The sequence below is a fragment of the Anastrepha ludens genome, chromosome X, assembly GCF_028408465.1.
Source record: "Anastrepha ludens isolate Willacy chromosome X, idAnaLude1.1, whole genome shotgun sequence".
Taxonomy (NCBI): Eukaryota; Metazoa; Arthropoda; class Insecta; order Diptera; family Tephritidae; genus Anastrepha; species Anastrepha ludens.
The window spans coordinates 52,159,458-52,170,694 of NC_071503.1; the positions used below are offsets into that span (position 1 = coordinate 52,159,458).

General features: G+C 46.2%; 2 protein-coding genes across 2 annotated transcripts; both read left to right on the top strand.

The window, feature by feature from the left end:
• Window positions 1-2,692: 2,692 nt before the first annotated feature.
• Window positions 2,693-6,035, top strand: LOC128870065 (uncharacterized). Its single transcript, XM_054112663.1, has 2 exons — window positions 2,693-3,670; window positions 5,985-6,035. The coding sequence occupies exons 1-2, from the start codon at window positions 2,693-2,695 to the stop codon at window positions 6,033-6,035; spliced, it is 1,029 nt and encodes a 342-aa protein (XP_053968638.1).
• Window positions 6,036-9,532: 3,497 nt separating this feature from the next.
• On the top strand, window positions 9,533-10,822 carry LOC128870066 (uncharacterized). Its single transcript, XM_054112664.1, has one exon. It carries the CDS (start codon window positions 9,533-9,535, stop codon window positions 10,820-10,822), a length of 1,290 nt encoding a protein of 429 aa, XP_053968639.1.
• Window positions 10,823-11,237: the final 415 nt, after the last annotated feature.

Consider the following 11,237-nt stretch of genomic DNA (forward strand, 5'->3'; position numbering starts at 1 on the left):
TTCCATGTCAGCTGTTGGGGTAGTTCTCATAGCCCTTGTGATGCATGGGCAAGCAAGCCTTTGTACTTTTCCCATTTTGGTTACCGCTGTTTTTTGAATAGATTTATTCCACCATACTAGTTCCCCATACAGTATGATTGGTCTAAACATTTGGGTGTATATCCAGAGTGCCATACTAGGGCTGAGGCCCCAGGATGTCCCTAGTAATTGTTTGGTTGTCTACAAAGATTTCGTGGCTTTTTTTGTTATATTATTTATATGTGATTCCCAAGTGAGTTTTTTATCTAAGGTCAAACCTAGATACTTGACCACTTCCTTTAGTTCTATCACTCTTTCATTTATTTTCAATATAGGAAATTCCAACTTTATTTTTCTTATGAAGGGGATAATTGTGGTTTTATTAGGGTTGATCGATAGCTCCTCCTTTTTACACCATTCCCATGTTGCGTTCAAGGCATTTATCATTAAGTCTGTTAGTGTCCTTTCATGATTGCCTTTTATTATAACTGTCTAAGATTATGTAATTATTTTAAACTATGTCATTGGAATTACCCTGTAGTTTTATTTCTTTTGCTATTATCTATTCTTCTTTATTTTGCTGTTTACTGTTCGCCCATTTGTCGCTCTCTTTTTAATTTGGACTTTGAATAAACTGGATGCGCAAATAAGCTGAGCTCACGATTTTTATTAAACATTTTTTGGTGCCTCCTGTGAGGATTGATAAATTCACTATAACATCAGCTTAATTCGCACTATTACGGTGCACAAAGGCTTCGCGTTGGATTAGGCCTGATTTCCTGGATAATTGCAGATAACTTATTCGAGGTTGGAACATGTCGGAATTAAATCTACGCCAGTTCCATGCGGCCGCTATTTTGCGGAGGTATGACCAAACCAAAGAGGCGAAGGCTGGTGACCTCAATGTCACTCAAATTGATCAGCGTATAAAATCTGCTGCCGTCCATTTTGATCGGATGCTCACAAATCATTAGGCTTTGGTTGCCGCAGCCAAGGAGGAGGACTTAGAGATACATTCAGGATGGTGGGACTCCACCGAAGCTGCCTACATAGATTTGTGCGCAACGCTGAATCAACGACGAAGGGAGTTGGAGGGTGAATCTCTGCCTTCCAACAATTCGCACAAAGTTTCGCCAATGGAATTAAAACTAGAGCCGCTGGTATACAACATCGTTTGACGGATCCGCTTATAAGTGGCTTGCATTTAAGGATGCATTTGAGACATTGGTTCATCAGCGGGATTTGCCGGTGGCATACAAGTTGGGGAAATTGCGCCAGGCAGTTAAGGCAGAATCGGTTCCGTTGGTAGGAGGTTTGTATTCGGGTGGCTATGAAGAAGTGTGGACGGCGCTGAAAAATCGATATGACAACCCTAAGCAATTAGCGGAGATCCACGTTGCTAGATTTCTGAACATGAAGTCACAGACTGAGGATACGTCCAGGGCGTTACTGGGTGTCGTTGATGTGGTAAACGAGCCCTTGCGAGCGTTAGCGGTAATGAAGTTACCTGTCGTCAAGTGGGATGCCCTTACCGTCCCCATTGTGGCTTCTAAACTCTCTACTCGCACACAGCGAGAATGTTGCATGAATTGCTCCCCTACAGAGCTATCCACTTTAAATGAGTTGCTAGCAATTTTAGAAAAACGAGCGCACAGTCTTTCGACAGAATGTTGCCAGGTAGCGGATCATCATGAAGTGCTGCATTCTTCGTCAAAGCAGAAAAACACACTCCGTCTTCTAGAATCTAACCGGTGATTCTAGCTTTGAAACCAGAGCAACGTTTTGAAGCTTTAAAGCGATCGAACCTGTTTTCGGTCCGGGCATTCATCCAAGCTTTGTTCCTCTGGTAACTGTCGCCGGTGCGTCCACAGACATCATACTATTTTTTGCCGCCACAAATCACAACAACCTATTTAAAGCAACGAGGTAGATTCTTCTTTGGCTAAGCCAGACATTATATCCAATCCACCATCATTATGACTAGCAAGCAATACAATCGCTACTAGCGTCGAAAAGGGAAGCCAGGCTGTTCCATTAGCTACAGCACGTGCCCACGTCATCGGCAAGGATCTCAAGCAACGGGTGTCTCGTGTATTATGCGATCCTGGATCTCAAGTAAGTCTTACCTCGGAATGTTTGGCTAATGGTTTGGGTCTTTATGGGAGCAAGTGTGAGATTATGGTGGAGGGAATTAGTGGAGTTGCATGTTCGAGGACCAAGGGTAGCGTCCGATTTACGATAAAAAGCATTTTTCTAAATTTGAACTGGACATTCATGCATTGGTTATTGGTTCGATTACTTCAGTTCCACCAGCGATTAGGGTCGATATTGGGAGACATTTGGCAAATCTCCAATTGGCAGACCCATATTTTGGTACTCCGGGTCATGTTGATGTACTTCTTGGTGCTGATGTCTGGGGTTCGATTTTAGAAGGGGATGTCATACATGGAGGGTATGATGAACCTCACGCACAGCTTACCCGACTTGGTTGGGTTGTATTTGGGCCAGCGTCCGTTCAGGGCCATTCTAGTACAACAGTTGGCAATTATTGCGCGCAGATTAAAGACGAGCCTTACTTGGAGGATCTCATTTGTAATTTTTGGAAGAAGTACCGGTGACAACTAAGAGCTCGGATGATGAATGCGAGCGGTTCTTTGCCACTACACACCAACGTATGACCGACGGACGCTATGTTGTGAGATTGCCATTCCGTCAAGGTGGTCAACCGTTAGGCGACTCTTACGTCAACGCTCGACGTCAGTTCTCGCGTTTGGAGCGACGTCTGGCTGCTGATCCGGACATGCATGCAAAATATATAGCGTTTATGAGGGAATATGAGGCCCTTGGCCATATGGAAAGAGTTGTTCAGCCAGTTGTTCAATCCGGATGCTATTATATTCCCCACCATGCTGTATTGGGAAAATTTAGAGTGGTGTTCAATGCATCCGCTCCTACCTATAACGGGCTTTCGCTTAACGATATCCAACTGGTCGGATTCCCCATTCAAGATTCGTTAATCAACATTATCCTCCGCTTCCGACGCTATGCTATTGCGATCACAGCCGATGTGGAGAAGATGTTTCGCCAGGTTCTCGTGGCACCGCAAGAAAGAGACTTTCAGCGTATACTTTGGCGTGAATCTCCATCAGAGGAAGTAATTACTTACCGACTGTCTACTGTCACGTATGGCATGGCATGCAGTCCTCATAATGCGATAAGGGCTATGCATCAGTGTGCGTACGACAGCTTCGACAAGATTCACAATCGCAATATGGGCATCCAAGCGCGAGAATCCATTCTCTCATCATTCTACGTGGATGATTTCCTCACCAGTTGTAGCACCGTCGAAAGTGCTATCACTGTAGCAACAAATATCGACACCATATTGAGAGCTGGAGGCTTTAAGTTAAGAAAGTGGAATTCTAATGACGCCGCCGTATTGATTCCATTAGGGAAGGGCTTATCACCTACGGAATGCCCTATTGATGCATCAATTGCCTCTGTGCTAGGTTTGCGATGGAGTCCAGTCGACGACATCCTGCTGTTCAACGTGGATCTCAAGCAACCCGGCGGTATATACACAAAGCGCAGTGTGCTCGGCGAGGTGGCGAAGCTGTTTGACCCAACAGGATTCTTGTCACCCGTAGTGGTGGTGGGTAAGATATTTATTCAAACTTTTTGGTCCGCAGGTATTGATTGGGATACTACTCTAACAACGGAATTACGCGAAATTTGGCTAACATTTCGCAATGCCCTTACTGCTCTCAACATGTTTCGGATACCTCGTTGGCTTGGGATGAAAGAAGGGTGGACTACCACGCTTTATGGGTTCTGCGATGCCAGCCAAAAGGCATATGCTGCCGTGGTGTACGCTCGAACAAGAAATTCTCAGGGGGACGTTCACGTAGCTTTAATTACGGCCCGAACCAAGGTGGCACCCCAAAGAGGAGCCACTATACCTCGCTTACAGCTATGTGCGGCACAGTTACTAGCTGAGACTCATCGAAACGTCCGAAGTGCATTAGGATTAGTCGACCAAGTAGCATCTTTGTGGTCAGACTCGATATCACCCTCTGTTGGTTGCGAAAACAGCCTGAGACGCTTAAACCCTATGTATCAAATAGGGTCCGGCAAATACAAGAGTTAACTTTGAGGGATGAATGGCATTATGTACGTTCATCGCAAAACCCAGCGGATTGCGCTAGTAGAGGCATATCTGCTTCAGAACTTTTGGACCACAATTTATGGTGGAGTGGTCCCAGTTGGCTACGGGATGACACAATAGATCCCACCTGTCACCCTGAACTACGTGATTGCGATGAAGCTGTAGTGAATAGCGAGAGAAGGGTACAGTGTTTAGCCGTCACAGTCACTCATTTAACATTGACAACGCGACGCTTAGACGGTGAAATTATTCCGCTTACAGATCGATTCAGCTCGTTAAACAAACTTATACATACTACGGCGTTAATACTGAGGTGGCTTCCTAGAAGTCGGAGTTTTCTCTCTCCTTCTTCTTAATTGCCACTATAACCGCTTACGCGATTTTGGCCGAGTTTAACAAAGTGCGCCAGTCGATTCTTTCTCGTGCTAACCGGCGCCAGTTGGACACACCAAGTGAAGCCAAGTCCTTCTCCACCTGATCTTTCCAACGCAGAGGAGGCCTTCCTCTTCCTCTGCTACCACCAGCTGGTACCGCATCGAATACTTTCAAAGCCGGAGCGTTTGTATCCATTCGGACGACATGACCCAGCCAACGTATCCGCTGGATCTTTATTCGCTGCGCTATGTCTATGTCGTCGTAAAGCTCATACAGCTCATCGTTCCATCGTCTGCGATATTCGCCGTTGCCAACGTGCAAAGGTCCAAAAATCTTACGCAGAATCTTTCTCTCGAACACTCCAAGCGTCGCCTCATCGGATGTTGTCATCGTCCAAGCTTCTGCGCCATACGTTAGGACGGGCATGATGAGAGTCTTGTAGAGTGTTAGTTTTGTTCGTCGAGAGAGGACTTTACTGCTCAGTTGCCTACTTAGTCCAAAGTAGCACTTGTTGACAAGAGAGATTCTACGTTGGATTTCAAGGCTGACATTGTTATCGGTGTTAATGCTGGTTCCTAAATAAACGAAGTTTTTGACAACCTCAAAATTATAACTGTGAACAGTGACGTGAGTGCCGATACGCGAGTGCGCCGACCGTTTGTTTGAAGACAGGAGGTACTTCGTTTTGACCTCGTTTACCACCAGACCCATTCGCTTTGCCCCTTTATCAAGTTTGGAGAAGGCAGAACTAACAGCGCGATTCTTAAGGCCGATGATGTCAATATCATCGGCATACGCCAGCGATTGTACGCTCTTATAAAAAATTGTACCTGAGCGATTAAGTTCTGCGGCTCGTACGATGCTCTCCAACATCAGGGTAAAGAAGTCACACGACAGCGAGTCACCCTGTCTGAAACCTCGTTTGGTATCAAACGGCTCGGAGAGGTCCTTCCCAATTCTGACGGCGCTGCTGGTGTTGAGCAACGTCATCTTACATAGCCGTATTAGTTTTGCGGGGATACCAAATTCAGACATCGCGGCATACAGGTAACTCCTTTCCGTACTGTCGAATGCAGCTTTGAAGTCGACGAAAAGATGGTGTGTGTCGATTCTCCTTTCATGGCTCTTTTCCAAGATTTGGCGTATTGTGAATATTTGGTCGATGGTAGACTTTCCAGGTCTGAAGCCACACTGATAAGGTCCAATCAGTTGGTTGACGGTGGGCTTCAACCTTTCACACAATACGCTCGCTAGAACCTTATAGGCAATATTTAGAAGACTAATCCCGCGGTAATTGGGTAAAGTGCAATTCGGAGTTTTCGCCGTTCCACAATTGACCCCCAGGAGATGGAGACGGCGTTAGAATGGCTTATGAGGATCGATCAAATGAATGCTAGTAGTATACTCCCGTTAAATCCTTATCTAGATGACCACGGACTGTTACGAGTTGGAGGCCGCATTTCGAAATCTGCGTTAATCGAGGCACATAGACACCCAATCATTCTTCCGAAGTCAACGGGGCTAGTCCGGCTGCTTATTACACAGGCACATATCGACACTCTTCACGGCGGAATTCAGCTGACTCTTCAAACTCTTCGATGTCGCTTTTAAATTATTCATGGGAGAGTACGGAGTACGGAGTCTGATCCTCAAATATGTCATAGGTCGTCGCAAACGGGGAGCTGTTTTAACACAACAAATGGCCTCGCTACCTCGGCATCGGCTTCAGGCAGCTCGACCCTTCATTGCGCCCGGTGTTGATTACTGTGGCCGTTCAACTTGCGTATTGGAACCAAAAGATCGCGGACTACAATGAAAACGTACTTGGCAATTTTTGTTTGTACGGCGACGAAGGCTGTTCATATTGAGGATGCTGATGATCTCTCCACACAGGCTTTTTTGGACGTATTTACTCGGTTTGTTAGCCGGCGAGGTCCATGCAGGGACTTGTACAGCGACAACGGAACTGCGTTCGTCGGAGCTAACCGCGTTCTGAAGAAAGACTTAGCCGCCTGGTTTATTGAATGGAGTATTCAGTCACTGGCTGATTTGGGTACCCGGTGGCATTTTATAACGCCGAGCGGCCCCCATCAAGGAGGCCTATGGGAAGCAGATGTGAAGTCTGCAAAGCGGCACTTAGTACGCGTAGTGGGTACGCAAGCATTTTGGTACTCTCAGTTACAGACGTTGGCGACTCGCATCGAGGCTTGTCTGAATTCTCGCCCACTCGTGCCATTGCACGACGACCCGGATGACAAGTATGCATTAACTCCAGCAGACTTTTTAATAGGATCTTAAATAATAGCTATCCCAGAGCCAGACGTTTCGGAGATTCCTGCCAACCGAGTGAAGCACTGGCAATGGTTACGGCAGATGCATCAGCTCTTTTGGAAAATATGGAAGTGGAGTATTTGGCAACCTTACAGGCGAGGACAAAGTGGCAACGACGGGTTCCTAACATAAGACTGGGTGACATCGTGGTAATACGCCACGAAAATCTACCACCTACTCATTGGAGGCTAGCACGCGTCACTGAACTCCACCCAGGCACCGACGGAGTAGTCAGAAATGTTACACTTGCAATCGCACATGGTTCGTGTACCCGTGCCGTGCAGAAGCTATGCCTTCTTTTGAAGGATCACATTGAAACCAACGTTTCAACCGCGGAGAATGTCTAAGATTATGAAATTATCTTAAACTATGTCATTGGAATTACCCTGTAGTTTTATTTCTTTTGCTATTATCTATTCTTCTTTATTTTGCTGTTTACTGTTCGCCCATTTGTCGCTCTCTTTTTAATTTGGACTTTGAATAAACTGGATGCGCAAATAAGCTGAGCTCACGATTTTTATTAAACAATAACAGATATGTCATCTGCACAACCAATAGTTATAAATCCTTTATTGTTTAGGTCCTGCACCAAGTCATCAACTAGTAGGGATCATAGCAGTGGAGAAAGAACTCCTCCTTGCGGACATCTCTTTACTGTTGTTACACTAAGTTGAACTTGGCCTAACGAGGCTTTAATAATCCTCTGATTAAGCATTTGGTTTATCCAATGTGTTAGTATAGGGCTTGCACCTCTTTTCTCGAGTGCTGTTTCCATGGATTTGTGATTTGCGTTGTCGAAGGCTCCCTCTATGTCCATAAAGGAACAGAGGGTTATATCTTTTTGATTTAGAGCCTTTTCATATTGACAACGAGTGTGTGCAGTGCTTTGACTGTGGATTTAACTTTTTGGTAAGCAAATTGCCGCTTATGGAGGAGTTTTTTGAAGATTACTTCTTCCCTTAGATGGTCTTCACGTAGTTGTTCTATTGCCTTTAACATAAACGACGATAGATTGATTGGTCTGTAAGATTTGGGAGAATCAGGGGGTTTGTTACCTCCTTTAGGAATAAATATTATCTACCTTCACTTTCCTCCATATCTTTGGAATGTATTCCAATATTAGACTAGCTCTGAAGATTTTTACCATGACTCGGATCAGTTCCACAGTGCCTTTGGATAGAAGTGCTGGGAACATTCCATCCGGGCCTGGCAATTTAAAGGATTTAAAGGACTTAATTGCCCACTCTACCCTTTCAAACTTTATGGTTTTGTTAACAAATGAGACCGTCGATCACAGTTGATGGTGAGTTACCATGTCCAGACCATTGTCGATTGATAAGTCATTACTTTTACAATCGGAGAAGTGAGTCTTTAGAAGACGCTCTAGTGTTTCTGAGAATGTGTTAGTAATAGTTCCGTTTGGACCTTTTAGTGTGCCTATGGGACTTGAGTCACCTTTGGATAGTGATTTTTGCATTCTAGCTGTTGCTGCTTTGTTATAGTTAGTCAGGGATTTCCTATGGTTGGTTGGTTGGTTTAAGTGGTGATTCTTCCAGAATCCAACTAGCGCTTCCGCACCATTTTGTTGTCACATCCTCGTTACCAACTTGTTTGCCAGTTATTTACAGCATGACTAATATATATCCAGTCTGTGCGGTTCAGGAACCTTATCAGGTTGTTGACATCTAAGCCAGACAGCTGTTCCAGACTCTCGAACAACGGTTTACCCAGGGTTAACATTCTGTCCTTCCATAGGGCAGGGCATTTAGAGAGGAAATGGAAGATTGTTTCCTTTTTCTCCGGTTGTTTACAACTGTGACAGTATGTGTTGTGAGGGATGCCCATTTTGGCTGCTTGTTCTCCCACAGACCAAAAGCCAGTTATGACTGCCGTTAGTCTCCAGGCGTTCCGTCGTTTCATGTTGATCAATGTTGACGATGGCTTAAGGTTGTAGGTGGGCCATAACGCTCTGCTAATTTTGCATTTTGTCTGGTTTCTCCATCCACAATCTGCGATTCGAAGGTATTTTAGGGAAATTGCGAACATATGAGAATATATACCAGCTCCAACACCGCAATCCATTTTACTGCCATCTGCATAGACTGTAGTGTCGAACTTGTTTAGTGAGAATCCCTTATACCATTTTTTCCGAGATGGAAAGAAATTGACCAAATTTCTGCTGAATGTCACCGTCGGGACGATGTAGTCAGTCCTCTTCGAGGTATACTGGGTTTGTCACAGTAATAGACTAGCATGGCCCCTGGGGGAACCTGTTGTCCCTATAGTGCGCGTCCCCAGGTGGTGGATAGGGGAACGCCTCCCAGATATGGAAGGTAGGAGAGTAGGTCTCCCGCGAACCACACAGGTCGGAGACGTAAACTTCGTTAAAAAAACTCCCTCAACCCAAGGTGTGATGCGACCCGTGCCTATTGGGTGGGTTTGGCAGCCGGGGGACTAAATAAGGCTGTCTTCGTACGGAGCCCTCCTGATATCAGGCCGCCCCAGGTTGTAACGGTGGCCTTGCCATGGTATGGGGCGCTGCCATGGTCGACCGGAGATTTCCCCTTTATCCTCTTTGGTCACCGCGCATGGCGACATGCGCAGCTCCTTTGGCGGGGCAGGTGACCGTACGAACCAGATGAAATGAAACCACAAAAACTTAAAAATTCGGATGACGGGAAAACAAACACGGAACAAACGGACAAAATCACGGGAAAACATACCGACGCATCGACAGCACGGACTGATAAAAAACCAAACACGCGGACAGAACTACAGGACAAGCAAACATACAGACAGGAGGAAGCGACGGACGCACTTAAAAAACAGTCAGACAATTGGACAAGACGTACAAGCAAGGACGAACTGAGGATGACGGGGTCACCCTCAGAGGATGAGCTCTTGGCCTCCAGCCAAGAAACAGTTGAGAGCAAAGCTGTGGGCCACAGTACGCCAACAACCATAAATGAACCAACAACATCCGCTAAAGCCATGGGGCAAAAGCGCACTAATAAAGGCCCATCAAGGTATAAGCTCTACCAGAGGTCTCTCGCTATCCTTGGCAGGATTCGTAAGAACGAGACCGAAGGTAAAGCTCATCCCAAAGATGAGGCTGACAAGGCAAGGTGTCAAAAGGTGGTGGACCAATACCTGGCATTCCAAACCGCCCGAAAGACAGAGGCCAAAAAACGTAACCGTTCGCAAGACGAAAACAAGAGGGCAACAAAAAAGCACAAGATCTCAGATCAGGGTGCGGTTGTCCCCAAACTTACCAAACAATTCAGTGAGGTGGCACGGGACCATCTTCAAATGGCACTGGTGGACGAAACTGCCAACCGCGGCAAACCTGTGCTTGACAATTGGTCGGAGATTGAGGCACTGTTGTCTCGCATAATCGTCGACCATGTCATGGCGAACCCGGAGGGTAAATCCCCAGGTTTCGACTCGGTGGAAGTGGTTCGCGGTTGCCGGGTAATCAAATGTGATGACCAATACTCATTGCATTTCCTTACAAATGCGATTGGCGAAATTCAGAACAGCTGGGATGGCTTGAGGCTCAAGCTCATTCCAGCTAGCGAGATACCACGAAGGCCGAGGGCTCGCATCTGGATACCAAACATGGAGTTTGAAGCCAATCAGTTAATTCCCTATCTCCAGGCTCACAACCGCTCAGTGCCGATGGCCGATTGGTCGATCATCAAAGCGGAGGCTCCGCAAAAGCACAGCGTGTCGTTCCTCCTTCAAATCACAGAAGAGAGCCTTGAACCACTGCAAAAAGTGGAAAATAAACTTCGGTTTGGCATACGGAAGGCCCTGCTGAAGATATTCCGTTCTGCGAATCCGGAGGAGGAGCAGGATGAGGTCGACGGCACCAGCGAACTGCTGATTGGCATGCAGTTAAATGATGCCGAACCTGCAGAAGCAAACCAATAAAAATGGTTTTAAAGGTTGTCCAAATTAACCTGCAGCACTCACCAACTGCAACGGACAACCTAACCGTTCTCCTAGGGGAGGAGAACGTTGACATAGCCTTAATCCAGGAACCCTGGGTGCGGAGCAACGAGGTGAAGGGGTTCCCGGGAAGAAACTACAATCTGTACTATAAGCGTACTCAAGGTAATGTATTGTAGCCAAAAAACCCTTAAACATATTTTTAATCCCATCATACAGTTCACAGGATGTGACGGCCGTTGAGGTGGAAGCTGCTGATGGTGTCAGCATCACACTTGCATCCATCTATATGGCACATGATCGGCCAGCACCGCCCGAGGAGGCTTGTGGGCTTGTGCTTGAAGGAGCCAGAAACAAAATCCTGCTACTCGGATGCGACGCCAACGCGAGGCATGCG

What these genes read in the sequence shown, in the direction of transcription:
- LOC128870065 (XM_054112663.1), top strand. Translation starts at nt 2,693, where the DNA reads ATGACCGACGGACGCTATGTTGTGAGATTGCCATTCCGTCAAGGTGGT. An exon ending in TCTTGTCACCCGTAGTGGTG is followed by an intron (nt 3,671 to 5,984) that starts GTGGGTAAGATA and finishes ATCCTTATCTAG; the next exon opens with ATGACCACGGACTGTTACGA.
- LOC128870066 (XM_054112664.1), top strand. Translation starts at nt 9,533, where the DNA reads ATGAAACCACAAAAACTTAAAAATTCGGATGACGGGAAAACAAACACG.